Raw genomic sequence first — 15,767 nt, forward strand, 5'->3', positions numbered from 1 at the left:
TGCGCAGTATTGTCACAACATGGTTTTACGGTGGTTTCTGCTTTCCTGGCATCTGATAAAAACTTAATACCATAATATTCTCCGAGCTTAATGAGTTCCCTTTGGAACTCTTTGCAATCCTTTATGGTTTTATCCATCCTAAATAATTTGGTGTTATCGGCAAACTTGGCCACTTCACTACTTATTCCAAATTATAATTTATAGGTTAAAAAGAACTGGTCCTAACTGGGACTCCACTGGTCACAGCTCTCTATTGGAAGAAGTTGCCATTTATTCCCACCCCGTCTTCTGTTCTTACCTTTTTATTACTTGACTGCTTAAGTTTGCTTGGGAGCCTTTCGTGAGGGACCTTCTCAAAAGCCCTTTTGAGGTCCATGCAAAGAGTGTCTACTGGATTATCCATCTACGGGCTTGATGATACTCTCAAAGAACTCCAGTACACTAGTGAAGCAAGACTTCCCCTTGCAGAAGCCATGCTGCCCATTTCTCATCTCAGCTTGTGATAAGCATCTACATGCTTACTGAATTATGCTTTCAAGCAGTTGACTCAGAACAGGTGTTAAGCTGCAATTTCCCAGATTCCTTTTAAAAAATTGGTGTTACACTGGCCAGTCTCCAATCCTCTGGCACAAGGGGTCCAATGATCAATAGGTAGGACTACTATACGAGAGCTCCAGGTACAGGCAGTATGCCACCTAGGTGAAGACTTCAGGGAGAGTAGGTTGCCACCTTCAAGTTATGCTTATAGGCTCCTTCCGTATGAGAAACAGGATATCAAACCCGATGGAGATCTAGTGATAAAGCTGGGCTCTTGTATGCCTGAATTGGCACGTACGAGAGGCAGATAATAAAGTTTCTTCAATACACCCTTCTTTGAGTTGTATGCATCTATCATTTATGCTTTTGTGAATCATCAAGTAAAGGAAGAAAATAAACATGAATACACACTTTTCCATACCTTTTTAATTATTCCATCATAAAGCTACTATTTCTGATTTGGTAGCCGGTTCTTATTTATAAAAATCATTCCAACTAATACGGACTCAATGCATCAGGATGGGACTTCTTGGGCAATTAAATCCCAAATCCTTACTGACAAACAGTATAAAAAACTCATCTTCTTCATAGGGAAAGGATTGATCAGTGCTCATTATGGTACATGTGAAGGCAAATTACGTTCTTGACAATCCACGATTATCCAAGTCCTTTACCTGTTAAGATAAAATGGATGAACGCTGTGACATCTAACCAAGCAATCAACAATGGATTCTTTATCACAGAGAAAAATTATTTCTAGCTATTGCTTTTCTTGTTCAGGGATGTTGAGAAAGAAACCCTTCCTTCCTTCCTTCCTTCCTTCCTTCCTTCCTTCCTTCCTTCCTTCCTTCCACACGGTGTTGGTACTATTAGTCAGGAAGTCTACAGTGCTGATGCAGAGTAGTTTGGCTGCCTAAGATTGCTATGTAGCTCTTCAGTTCACATTCACACGCTATCCACAGTGTACTACAGGGGGCGAGACAGCTTTGCACACAAAGAAGCTAGTGTTGGTCTGTGGGAGTGTTTGCTTCCTCCAGTCTCTCTCTACCGCCGCCGCCGCCACTACTGCTGCAGGTCTGATGCAGGGCTGGTCCTCCCACTCCCACACAGGTCACTAGTTCCGCACCAAAGTGGGTACCCATTTATCTACTCACTCTTTTACACACTTTCGAACTGGGTAGGCACCCTACCTCAGACTCGGAACACTCCTGTGTTTCCGTAATACCACCTAGATCAAAGGTTCAGTTACCATTTCACTACACTTGTATCGTGATTCAGTGAATCACATTTAAATTCAGAATCTAGCAGCAAGAGAAGCTGTAACAACTCATTAGGATTAAAGGCCTGGAACGGCACACTTGTGTATCATGGCAGAAGCAAATGGGGTCCATGCAAATCTCTTACCATTTCAATACAGAAAACTAAGAGGCAGGAAGAAACAGATACAGTGAGTAGCACAACAGTCACTAACAATAAACAGATTATTTTTCTTATTCTAAAGGTTTTTGCCCATTGACACCAGGGGAGCTAGTCAGTCAGGGTCAGATTTATCTTTTTATTCTAAAGTTCATAATTCAAGTGCTCCAATAACTTCCAGTAACGTTTCTGCTCCATAACAATCATCCTTTTATATTTGCTGCCTATAGGGAACAATGTAAATCACCCAGTTGCTTTCACCTCTTCTCCTCACATTTAGGCAAGTAAGGAGATCTAGAACATGCTTACTTTGTATATTCGGACTAGCCAGTGTTCTGTGGTGTATGCCTCCTCCAATACATCAAGCTCAAAGTCTTTGTTGCCAATTTCAGCATTTCTCACTCTGTCATAACCTGGAGGACGCTCTATAAAATGGGAGAGAAAAGAATAACCAAAAAAAGTTCTCCTGGTGCCCATTGCCATCCACATTAATTCTACTTTTTCCACCCTATAGAACTTACTTCAGGTTAGTTCTAATCGAGAGTCTTCAATGTATCCTGTTTTCGTAGTCTGCCCTCCATTACTATATAGCAGTGCCTTGACCAGTATAAGGCTTCAAATGGTCAAAAGAGCAAAGTAAATAAGATTATGGCCGTTTTTCCCCTTTTTCCATCTTGTTCTGTTATAAACTCTGATCATGCATCAGAGAAAAGTCCAAATACTGGGAGAACCAGGGATCGAACACAAGCATAACTCCTGGGCAACATGCCTGACACTCAGTTTCACAATATTCAAATTAGCATCACTCACTGGCTTCTGTGTAGACCTGACCAAAGCGGTAGTAACACATCTTGTACATAAGGCAGTTGAGCAGCACAGGGGATCCCTCTCTGTCTACACGGAACTCTCCAGTTGATGTGTAATAATCATGTTCCTTTATGTGCTTGCCAGTATCTGTGCTTCCTCCAATTCTCACCATCCATAAAAATTTGTTGATATCTAAAGGAGAAATAATAATGTGATCAAGTAACTCCTCCAAATTCATCAGTGTAACAAGGCAGAATGCTGTGAGGACATTACTCCATATATCTGAGGTACATGAATGATGGGCATCCAGTTGCTACATTAATCACGTACCAGAAGATGGGGGCAAAAGCCATCCCTCACTCTTGGTTAGCAAGATCATCTGAGCCATAACTGGCCTCTTTAGACAGAAAATAAGAACTTAATTAATTAATTATATTCATATCCCGCCTTTTTTCCTTCCTAGAAACTCCAGGCAGCTTGCATCATTCTCCCCCTTTTCAATCTGATCCTCACAACAGCCCTGTAAAGCAGGCTGGGCTGAGAGTCGGTGGCTGGCCTAAAGTCACTCAGTGAGCTCCATGCTAAACGGGGACTGGAACCCAGGCTGCCTGAGTCCCCATCCCACACTCTTAACCACCACACCACACTGGCTCTCTCAACATAATACAGATAAAAGGGAATACTAGCGTCATACTGAAAGCAAGGTTGTGACACTGAATGTGAAAGCTCCTTTCAATTTTCGTAAAAGAAGTAAAAGTTTACCATCTGAAGAATATCCAGTGAGGCCTCCAAATATTACCAACACGTAACTGACGTCCAACTCCCTCATAATCTCATAAGCTCGCTCTTCTGTAGATGCCATGGCCTGAAAAATAAACAACTTATGAATTACTGTGCACCATGCCTTCTGACTTGATGATTTAGCCCCCTCTTTCAACTTAGAACACACTGTAAGCATAATGTTCATTCCCAGGGCCTCCAGAAAATGCACCATGACTTCCTGGAAGAAAATGTGGAATCTACAGAACAATCGGACCTACCTGACCAACTCGAGATATGTGGGTATTATTCCAAGTGTTGTTATCCACAAGAATCGTTCGATTTGCCATAGCTGTTATTTGATAGCCATAATCCCACCAGGACATAACTTTTGCATCCTAAGGTCAAACACAAAAAAGACAATAAACATATATGCTATGAGCTAACACAAAAAATGTACTGAACACGTATAAGTTAATAGGGGTCAGGTAGAGTAGAACTATATAACTCCAGATTTTTTTCCTTTTTTTTGTCTGAATCACTATCACAGGCTTATCAATGATAACGCCAATATTCTAGGAATTTTATAGCATAACTACACAAAGCAACACTTTTACATAAATAGAAAGGTTGGTATGAAGTTGCCATTGTTTATTGGCTTAATATTGATGCTGACAAGTGGTCTGTAATTATCAAATGGTTTTAACTAGAAATTATTCTGCATGGGAGCAGAGGTTTCGTGTACACTGAGTTACATGCACAAATGTGTCTTTGGGCATAGTTTCTAGGCGGCAAGGTTAGAGTTAAGATTAGTAACACCTGGGGCCTGGTGCATCTCTAGGTACTCGGAACTAGCCTAAAGTGGGCAGACTGAGAAAGCCATTTATTGTTAGCTATTACAAAAATCCTTGTGCCTGGGAGAAGTACAAATATTTTTAATTACTTGCTGACACATGGTTTAGTCTAAATTGTGGCCACCCTGAAGACGGGGAAGTACCCTGTAATTCCACAATTATTGAGACACTCATCCTCTCCATAACACATACAACAAATGCAGCGTCCATACAGGGACCAACCAGAAAGGAATTTACCTCTGGCGTATTGTGACGAAGCCAGTAATAAGCCTCCCTGAAGTCATCGAAGATTATTCTGCTCCCATCACCACCACGAGCAGACAGCACTATGGAGGGGGAAGAGTAGGCTTCACTGGTTACCCAAGTTGAATGGAAAGTGTAGGTAATCAAGAAGAAAGCCATGACTAAGATCATGCCACTGGCAACCTGTAAGAGCAACAGTAACCATGAAAACAGGAAAACACTTAGATTACATTCTTTACGCTCAATGTCTCGGGCCTTCCTCTGAATGCCAACCCTGAGGGATGCTTGGGAGGGCCGGGAACAAGGGGAAGGAATTTCTCTGTGGAGGCTGCTCCAGTGCAGTTCTCACAATCTTCCCCAACAACCCATTTCCATAATAGCCTTAATATTTGCCTGGAAAGTGTGATAAAAAGGTAACAAACAGTTACTCACTTCATTCTTGATGGGGTAAGTAGAATCTTGCTGCTTTTTTGATTTCTTGTCTGGTCGGCTGATATCTAGATTTTTCATATAAGTTGACAGTACTTGAGAAACTCCAATACCAGACAGAATGCACATAACAGGGGCCAATACCAGCATGAGACGAACCTGTTAAAACAGCAGTACCATAAGCATTTGGCTGCTATGCAGATAAAGAAAAAGCACGGAGAATCAGAGGGAAGCAGCAGAAGTGACTGCACATTCAACTGCAACAAAAAATGAACGGCTGTTTCCAAGCCACACAGTCACTCATTGTGCTGCAACATTGGGAAGAGGATCAAATGTAGTGGTCGTGACTCTACAAAAAGAATAAATTACTCTTCCCAGATAATGTTCTCTTATCTGACTCAGTTCATGTCATGCAAGAGAATGTGCATGTTTATTTTACCCTGTTGCATTAGTACAACTCCTTTAAATCAGACAATCCAATCATAAGTCTACATTCAGTACTCACCATCACAGCAGAGAAATACATGCTGGTCACGCCATACATGATAATAAAAATGCGAGCATCAGAGAGGTTACTGAAGCAGTAATACAGACCAACTGTAAGAGAGAGGAGAGATGGGTCATATGCAAGCACACAGTAAGGTAAAGAAAATTTTATTCAAATAGTGTTTATGTTATATGGACATTAGGGACTAAAGGAATCATCATTACAAAGTACCAGATTCCAAACACTTCAGAATAATAGTATCTTCAACACAGGCCTGAACCGTCTTTCCACAGCAAGATGGTCAGTAAACAATATCTGTTAATACTTTTTTTTTTTTTTTTGTGGCAGGGAGTGCTGGTAATGAAAAATGTCTTTCAAGTTTCTGCTGCTTTAAGAGACATTTATTGAGCAGGAGATGGTCACAATGAAAGTATCTAAGAAACAGATAAGTTGTACAAACCTGGGAACATGAAAACAAGAAGTTGTAAATCAAAATAGTAGGATGACCATGTGGTAGGCTGGTGCTCAGAAACCGAAGCAATAATGGGAATATTATTCTTTGCATAGGACGGATCAAGCAGTGAGTAGAAGCGTCCAGTCCATGGGGAAATTTTTCCTGGCAAAGATGAGAGAAATCCAAATTGACACAGGGATATGAACGGGTGGAGTTGTACTATATTGTGGAAAGCTAGTACCATAACACATCTACATAATATACATTTCCAGCGTATGCATTCTACAACTAAACCATTCCAACATTTAGATTTAAAAACCCAGTCCTGCTAAGAGAGAAACTGGCATCTGATACAGCCCTAGCAACATTCATTTTTCTTTACTTCACATTTATCAGAACTGTTTTTCCCCCTTTCCTTGATAAAACACATCCCACTGAAAGAGTTGGACTGGGACTCAGAAGATGTGGATTCTAATTCCCATTCAACTATGAAATTCACTAGGTGACTTTGGACCAGTTATGGAACCTTAGCTTAACCATCTTCATACAGTTGTCATGGAGAACAGGAGGGTTATGTAAACCACCTTGAATTCTTAGCAGGAAAAAAAGCAGTAATTTTCTCATGTAGAGAAATCCTGTTTCTGGTCCATTACATTAACGTTCCTATCAAATAATACTGAAATATGCTAGCATGCATCTGAGTGACATCAGTAGCACCACACCTGTCAACATCAGAACAGCTCCTATTGAGAGAAGGACAAACCCGACCAGTGAGATCACACTCCTAAACAAAACCTCAAATTGCTGAGGGTTCAGTTTGCTGCGCAGATAATCCACGAAGGCATGAATCTGACACAGGCCAAATACACCCAATGCAGCCATATGTTCAGATGACAAGACAGGCTGCAGGAAAGAAAAACAACCATAGTTAAGATGTGTCCTGTGACAATGAAATGATTTGCCTCTGCCAAATGAACTTCTATAAACCACCATTTAACCACAAAGAACTGAGCATGTGACATTGTATGTCAAACCAGGAAAGTTTATCTACTAGCCTCTTTTTTTCCATTTATTATTTTATTATTTGCGTTATTCCTTAATTTCCTATTCAAATCCAATGGGCTGGTTCATATGCAACACTATACCATGCTTTAGCATGACATGCAGGGGATGCAATAAAACCATGTGAAAGTCTCAGTTGCCTCCCTCTAGCCTGCAATTTGTTTCACACAACCATATTTTGCCTCATGTTCAGACCAGGGATTGTGGTTTTACATAAATTCTGATTAAACAAAACAGGTTAAGAACCTACAGCCTGAAGGTAGTCTGTTAAAAGTTGTTTAAAAACACAATTTCTGGCACAGATCTATGAAACTGAAACTAAACACTGCAGAAGTCCTTCCTCTTGCATGGGAGGAAGGGAGAAGGTAAGCACAAACTCAAAGCTTGTTAGGGCTTGTTGTGCATAACACTAAGAGACAGTTTAGCAATATATAAAAAACATATAAGCATTTATTGTATGGCAGTTCAGACAAATTGCAAGGATTTGCTAAAGCTAAGAAAGATGACACTACTCTATAGCTAGCATAAAGGGAAATATGGCTATTTTATGGGCATAAAGGCATTTAATAAGTTACAATGCAATAATACTGCTCTATTAAATTAAAATGTTACTGAAGAGCTAAATCCAGTGGATTAGCTTAATTTTTCTAACAAACTGATTTGCAGAAAATCAAAATCACAGTTTCCCCCTAGTATCTCAGATTTCACACCTGGAATCCAACAAAAGAGATCTGCATTGATAAAATGGTTCCTAAGCAGTATACTGTGCAATAAGCCACATATATCCGGTGGGAGAATCGTCCAGTCAACATCAGTACCAGCACATGAAGAGGAATGAGATTAATCAAAAACACATAGCCACCCCATGAAGAAACCTGAGAAAAGAAAGACACAGGAATTACATCTCCAAATGCTACAAAGACCATGGTCTTATCTGATGCAAAGAGGCTGTTCAGATACAAAGCAAATTATTTTTAAGTTCTGAGATGTCCAGTTGCCTATTCCTTTCCATGCCAAGGAGATGCTATCTTATAGCAGAGACTTTGACACTTGCTATAGGATTAGACTACTCATACCCCCAGCTGAGCCAGTGGTAAGAACATCCTGGTGCTCACAGATGGACAGGAAAAGTCTGTGACGGTTTGCTTAAGTCCATCCTGTTTGTGATTGAGGCACAGAGGATATCGCAACTCAAATATCAATGTGCCATGGTGCCAGTCCTCTCCTACTCCCTCTCCCACCAAATGTTACAAACAATATTTCTATTTAAGTACTGAGGACTTGTCATTACTAATCTGGCCCTTTCAGAAATCACAATGATGTGACACAGCAACTGAATTACAGCAAAAAGAGACAAGCAAAACTTGGGAAATGGTTACAGCTTGAATTTAACTCACTTTTGCCAGTTTGATGTTGGCAAAGCAATCAGCTACTCTTACAGCTGACAAGTAGTTCAAGAAATTCAAAGCATTTTTGAAAGCTATCATTTACCATGTAGAAATAAGCAAGTGCACACATAGCTGCCCAATAGATTGAGCCCGTCTTCACAGCTTTAATCCACATGTAGTACGTCAGAAGCATGCAGAATATAGCAATACCTGGAAATAAGCAAGGTATAGGAATCAAACTCGCGCTATTTCAAACCAAACATGCAGCAGCACTAGCCTGTTCCAGCAGTTTTTACATAGAAAAACACACTATAGCATGCCTGAGTTTTCTTTCTAATAGTTCAGGTTATGCTTATCTTTTAATGATTACTTTTAGATCCAATAATAGTATGCTATTAGTACTATTAGATCCAATAACAAAGTCAGAGACTTGCTTAAGAACCTTATGATGGTGTTCAGTTCAGACCAGTAGCCCCCTTCCCCCCCCCCAAAAAAAAAACAACAGAAGGATGACACAGTTACACCATTTTCTAGGGCCAGAAAAAACATAACCAGAATTACACATTTCTGAGTCACCAAAAATTAGAAGAAAACAATGAATGAAAAGGGGTAATGATCAGAGCAGGGAGGGGGAAAAGAAAAGAGGTTCTGCTGTAAAGGATGGTGGGGTACTGGTTGGAGAATCAAGGAGGGAGGGAGGAGCGAACACGCCATTATGAGCCCAGTCATCTATTGCACACACTAAGTTTGTTCAGCAAACAACCCACACTGCACAGCTTATTTGCAAAGTGGCGCAGCATCCTGTGAAAATTCACCCAGAGTGTTGCACCTGAGAAACCATGACTAAATATTGCTTTCATGTGCGGAGAGTCTTATGCAAAATAAAGAAAAGAAAGGATGTAAGTTTACTACTCCCAATGCTTATATGAAGAATCACACGATTTCCATTTGACATCATGCTGGACACCCTAAATACTGATCTCACCTTCATTGTCATAGGATCCAGCAACAGAACGGGAGATGTAGCCAGGCACCACAGCAATCATTGCAGCTGCCAAGAGACCTGCTCCTGCATCCTAACCAGAAAAGATGAAACACAGTGACAGTCAAGTCATCAAAAAGAACAGTAATAAGTACAACCAGAAATACTAAGTGGATGTGAATATAATTACATGAGAGAGGTTTGGTTGTGCAAGCCAGATTTCAGCTATAAGTATGTTTCTGTAAAATACTGGGGAGTGGAGAGGATACCCAGAAAGGTTGAAAACTATTAGAAACAAAGAAGTCTAACTTGAGTAACAAATGACAAAAGATAAAATACATGTTTTACTAACTTCTGACCTGCAATAAAAGTAAAAAAAATGGCCTTCCCTGGATGTTTGAGACTTTAAAATGTTCCTTCTTTTCATATTTAAGTTGCATGCTAACATCCCATCACAAACTTCAACAACCATTTTCAGGCTGAGCATCTGAAGGTCCAGAAAATCTTTATGCCCATGGACGCTCATGATCACACTCATCTTGGCTGTCCAGGCTGTCCTTCAAGATACACCAACATAAACGTTCCTAGTTCCTCTTCCTTCCTCAACCCCAATATCCATGTTAAGATTTAAACAGGTCAAATGTTATAAGGCTTACAGAATTTCCTTCACCTGCATAATATTCAGTTCCACAAATGGGGAAAACAAGCTGTTGAATGACACTTAATGTAAATTATTGTTACATCACATAACTGAATATAAGGCCACATGCTCAAAATTAAGTGCCTGAAAAACTTTGCTTAAACTCCAATTAATTGATCCAACGATATGGATTAAAAAATAACAAGCACTAGAAACTAACAGCACTGAACTCAGTTCTTTTGCAGTTGCACAAAAATAAATCAAGCATTAGAAAGTGCAGCTATAAGCCCAGCAACTAAGCATTATCTTTCTTTTTACCTTGAGTTCTTTGGTGAGGTGGTATGTTACTATGGTGGTGAAGGAGGAGAAAAGGGGAGCCAGGAAAACACACACATTTCGGATGTCAATCGTAATGTGGAAGAAGTGCAGAACATGATAGATCGCTGCTGATGTTATCATTAAGCCTAAAACAAAGAGATGTCATAGCAGTCATTGACTTTCAAAAGCAGGTGAGCAGCTGTAGGATATGGGAGACCTAAACCAATTATAAACTACTTCTCCAAATACAGGTTTGCTGATATCGCAAGAAGCATTGCAAGATTTTCCAGTATCTCGAATGAGGATTCTAAAGCTCTCATTCACAAGATATAGGAAAAGGACTAAATTAAAATTAAATTATTCAAGAAACAGCATTAGTTTACCTGGATAGATAGTTCCACCAATGATCCTCCCAAGTGGATACCATGCTCTGTCATCAAACCAGTTATGAAATTTATAGAAACCCTCTTCTGCTAGAAAGCGAGTTGTGCGGTAGTTAAAATACCTGTGATAGCAACAGAAATCTGAGTCACTTTCCAGGAGTACCCTGAGGTTTCCTGCTCCTAACATTCAGCTAAGATGCTTATGTAGAAAAGCTGCCAAAATACAAAATGGTGCCAATTTAAATGTTGAGCATTTTTTTCAGTGAGGAAATCCTTCCTAGATCCAAGCACAAACACTCCAAATGAATAAACAAACATTCTGCTAAGGATTCAGTCTTCTCTGAAGACCAAGAGGAGCACCCAGCCTTATGTTCTATTTCTAATGGACTATTATGCACTATTTAGCAGCTACAATATCAACTGCAGTGTCTTACACGAGATTCTATCAATCAAATGGGATGCCTGCAACCAAAGTACTTCAAGCATTTTTATTTATCTTTAAATGATGCAGGTTAACAGCACAATCTGTGCCTGACTACTGATCTCTTAGATCAAAACAAGCTAACAGAAGAGGGGTACTTACGGATCAAATTCATGAATGACGCTCTCAAATCTGAGTACAGAGAAGAGTCTAGTAGAGAAAGCTACAAAACAAAATAAAGGAACAGTCATACACTTATACAGATTAAATGATGCCAGCAGGATGGGGGAAACAATGGAGGTAATTTTCACCTCTTTGTCCTCCTTTTTAATTTTTCCTTAAGACAGGCCTCCAAGCCCATCTAGAGGAGTCACATTTGCGGAGAAGCTGGAGAGGTCATTGCACAGAAGCAACCCCAGCCTCTTCTTTTCCACCAGACCACCCGTTTTATACCTACAAAGACCTGCAAAGATGCTTTTGAGATCTCAGAAATCAGGTGCTACAGTTTTTCTTGCAGTAGCTGTACAAGATCAGGATTAGATCTTAGAGTTACCCTTCTGAAGTCATAAAGCCTTCCACAACAGGGGCCCCTAACTTTGGGGGACACATATGGGAATATGATGAAGTGCTGTAGACACTGCTACAAAATGCCTAATTGGGAGATCACTCCTTTGGATCTACCCATCATAACTATGGATGTTAGGCTGCATCTTAGTCAGCAAAAATGTGCATGCCCATGTCTGTTTTATACAGGATCATCTAGATTGCTGGCAGTAGAAAGCAACAAATTCTTCCTTTAGATATATGTTTTGGTAATGTCTAATAGTTGCTTCTTACATAGATAAATTCAGTGCTAGAACAGTCATTTTTTGTTTATTGTGATTTTCACTAAAACAAAACAAAATGAAACACACAGAGATAAACAAGGAAAAACACTGAAATTAACAAATACTGACATGTAAACATTCAAATAACAACATAAATGATTTTTATGTGTTTTATATATAAATTTCCCCAAAGGAATACCAGATATCCATATGCATGAACGTTTGAGAGTGGTGTCTCTATGTCATCCAGCAAACTGGGTGCCCACAGGCAAGTTGAAGACCCTTTCACAAGCTCCACTGGAGGTGCCTGAGGGAAATTCCAGACGTCCCCTCAAGAGGGGAAATCTGAAAAATTGTATGTCGCTGGAATGCTTGTCCAGGGATGATAAGACTGCTCCTTTGATAACTGGAAAATTACATAGCTAAACAGCTAAACAGCTAGAGCAGGGGTTAGGACATTTGATCCAAGATTCAACATAACCCAGAAAACTGGAGGTGCTGCCTATGACCATATAGTAATCCTCTCCAACCAGAATTTTTTAAAGCTCCAACTTACATAGCACAGCTGCCATTGACAGAATGAGGAGCTTGAGGAGGGTGTCCTGTTTTTCATAGGACAAGCGGAGGAAACCTAACTTGGTCATTTTGGCAAAGGCAACAACAAGCGGTTCTTAAACACCTGGAAGCAAAACAGAAAGGAAAGATGAGCAATTCAAACACTGCAGACCCTGCAAACTAGTGTAACCAATTCTTCAGGCTCTCTAAACCTGAGAGCATTAAAAACAAATACATTTCTTAGGATGGGTCACTTCCTGAGCCAGAAGAATCTCACTTATGTCAGGTCAATTTAAACATTGTGCAAATCCTTGAGCTGCTACTTGGACCAAGGAAACCAGGCTTTTTAGCACCACTAGACTGGTATTTTCACACATCATGGACAGATTAGTAGACGCTGGGCAGCCTGGGGTCTACTGCCCAAATCAAACAGGCACCCACTCCAACCAGCCCTAAGCATGACAACAAGGCTCTATGCAAATATTTCATCCCATCAGGCTCTAGAGATGAGATCTTTTCTCTATAGAAGCCTGGTCAATAGCAACAGAATATGCCTAATTATGGCATGGGACTATATAAAGTTCAATTAAATCCCCAGAGAGTATAAGAATAAATGGTGACTGGCACAAAAAAATGTGTAACATTGAGAGAAGGAGAGAAGAAATGTTTTCCGTGCCTCCTTGACGTTACTGCTGATTATTTAATGTGATTTTGTATATCCAGAGATAAGCTTGTATGGATTTAAAAGAATTACACAAAGCTTTTATATGAAGCCATGTGTGTGTGTGGAGTGGGGGCGGGTGGAATGGTACATGTAACAAGGGCCTGGATTCATTTTTTGCTGGTTATGGGCATGAGAAAGTACGGCTAAATGCACTATCCAAGAAGCAATACAGTCTATATACCAATTTGCACACAGGCACATATACCTTGCATTTTTCTGCAAATAATTTCTAATGTGTGAAAGAAAGTGTTCTGTAGGTCAAGGAGATATTTGCACGAGGCAATATAAAACAAATGTGGTGAACAGGAAGAGAGAGCTCTTCACAGAAACAGAGTACTGGGATGTGAAAAGGAAACTGCTTGACATGGAGCCAACTGTGCATCTTGTTCAATACTGCCTGGCATGGATTCTCCAAAGCCCTTCAGTAGATGGATTTTTCACCAGTTCTGTTGCAAGACTTTAACTGGCAATTCTAGGGAGTTGATCTTATTTTTTTTCATGCTGAAAAAGGCAAGTTCAACTAGTAATAAAATCCTAGCAAGAAAAGCAGATGCAAACCAAAAAAGTGGTGTTTCATAAATTCTAAACTGTGCTTTCTCTGGGTGAACGCCTGGACCAAACTGAAAATTTGTCACTAGAACAGTAGCACCAGGTGAGATTTCTAGCAGGCACAGAAATCACGTTTTAAAGTTCCCTTTATCTCACCCTTCCCCAACCGGCTGCTTTCCAGCATTTGAACTAAAACCCCCAGCATGCCTAGTAGTAACCATGCTGGCTGAGGCTGATGGGAGTTGAAGCCCAAACATATGGAGTGCCCCAGGTTGGGCATCGCTTTTAAAGAAATCACTGCACTTAAAAGGCTAGCACAATACGGAGGAACCTTTTTCCCTGGAATATTCTAATTCGCCTTGCAGGGAAGCTGTGCGCGAGAGTTTCGATCCGTCGCTCTTATTTTACCCCCCCATCCAGCCGCCCAGTTCCCTGCAAGCAAGCAGAAGGCTAGCACATCAGGGAAAGAAGTCACAGGCTACCCTCTCCCCGCGTGCTCGTTTTCTCCCTGCAAAGAATACGTGCTCTAGGGAGTGATGAAGCGCTCGGAAATGGCATCGCCCGCCACCGGAGGATGAAGCGCACCGTCCGTTCTGCCGCCTCCACAGCCAGCGCCCCACCCCGCCCTCGTTTTGTTTCGTGGGTCACCCGCAGGACAATCGCACGGGAAAGCCACCTCCGCCAGCAGCCTTCCCGGAGCCACCGCCGTCGCCCCAGCCCTCAGGCCAGGCCTCTTTCCCCTCGGAAGGCGCCATTCGCGCTTGAAACGGCCGCCGCCCAGACGCCCTGCGGTGGCGCCGACACCCTCCAGCGGGGGACGCGTCCCTCACCTGGGACTCAAGAACCGCTCTCCGTCCCGCTCCCTCAGCCATCCGCTCCACGCGCACCCACTCCCTGCAGCATCACCAGCCCGCCTGCCCGGGCCCGAGTCTAGAGACACGATTGGTGAAAATGTGTATCTATCACGTTCGAGAGCCCGCCTTACGGGAGAAACTACAGGGCTAGGGCAATGTCTGTCAGCAAAGAGGAAGTTTGAGAGATGCGCTCGGCCATCTCCGCTTCCGATTGGTGGGAAAGTGCGCCGCCTGGGATGGTTGTCCTGGAGAGAAGTGGAAAGCTTGGTTGAGACATGAGCAGTGACGTGTCGCTCTTGGACGGCGGGGGCAGTCTGGTTTCGAGCGGGGCGTGGCCAGGCGTGGTCACATGGCAGGGTACGGGCCGGAGGGGCAAAGGCTGTGAATGGGCAGCGGGCCGGCGATCCGCGGGCGCGAGTGCTGGGGGAGGGCCGTGCAGGGGAAGCGGATCGGGGCCCGCGCTGCCTGCGTACGGGCCTGCCTGGCTTGGAAGACGGAGGGCAGGCATCCGGATGGTGGCCTCTGTACAGTGGCTCTCAACTTTTGAAAGGTTGATGTGTTACTGTGCTGTATTTTAATTAGGATCGCATTGTAAATATACGCTGGCTACTGGAGTGCAGCAAAAAAATTCGTTCGCTGCTTTAGACTAGAGCAAAGCCTTCGACTGTATGGACCAAGAGGCTGTGGATGGCCCTGAAAGATGTGGTCTGCCTCAGCACTTGATCATCCTGACGCATATTGGACCAGAAGCTTACTGCTAAGGCTGAATGGAAGAACTAAATAGTTTCCTGTATTACTTTTACGCTGCCCCATACAAGGGTTCCCTAGCTGACTTACAAATCTTAAACCTGCATGTATAATAGAATCTATAGGCAAAGGTATCAGACAAGGGTTTATTTTATCCCCTTGGATGCAGAAAGCTGGACTAGGATCAGATGAAGAGGTGAAAATTGGCCAAATTAGTACATTAATAATTTTAGATATGTGGCTGTTATCATCTTATTGGCAGAAGGCTGCAATTAATTGAAATGGCCCCTGCTGAAGTAAAAGAAGAAAGTGCAAAACCAAAGTGCAAAGC

At 41.8% G+C, this 15,767-nt stretch overlaps 1 protein-coding gene across 1 annotated transcript; it reads right to left on the reverse strand.

Annotated features, from left to right (window-relative positions):
- Positions 1-943: 943 nt before the first annotated feature.
- On the reverse strand, positions 944-14,766 carry STT3A (STT3 oligosaccharyltransferase complex catalytic subunit A). Its single transcript, XM_044437648.1, has 18 exons — positions 14,666-14,766; positions 12,564-12,686; positions 11,343-11,403; positions 10,760-10,881; positions 10,377-10,522; positions 9,422-9,512; positions 8,540-8,646; positions 7,759-7,923; positions 6,709-6,889; positions 5,993-6,148; positions 5,551-5,642; positions 5,049-5,204; positions 4,611-4,799; positions 3,801-3,917; positions 3,523-3,625; positions 2,764-2,952; positions 2,263-2,378; positions 944-1,211 (listed from the first exon to the last, which is right to left on the reverse strand). The coding sequence occupies exons 2-18, from the start codon at positions 12,649-12,651 to the stop codon at positions 1,173-1,175; spliced, it is 2,118 nt and encodes a 705-aa protein (XP_044293583.1). The 5' UTR covers positions 12,652-12,686; positions 14,666-14,766; the 3' UTR covers positions 944-1,172.
- Positions 14,767-15,767: the final 1,001 nt, after the last annotated feature.

The sequence above is a fragment of the Varanus komodoensis genome, unplaced genomic scaffold (genome assembly GCF_004798865.1).
Source record: "Varanus komodoensis strain SLA01 unplaced genomic scaffold, ASM479886v1 scaffold30, whole genome shotgun sequence".
Taxonomy (NCBI): domain Eukaryota; kingdom Metazoa; phylum Chordata; class Lepidosauria; order Squamata; family Varanidae; genus Varanus; species Varanus komodoensis.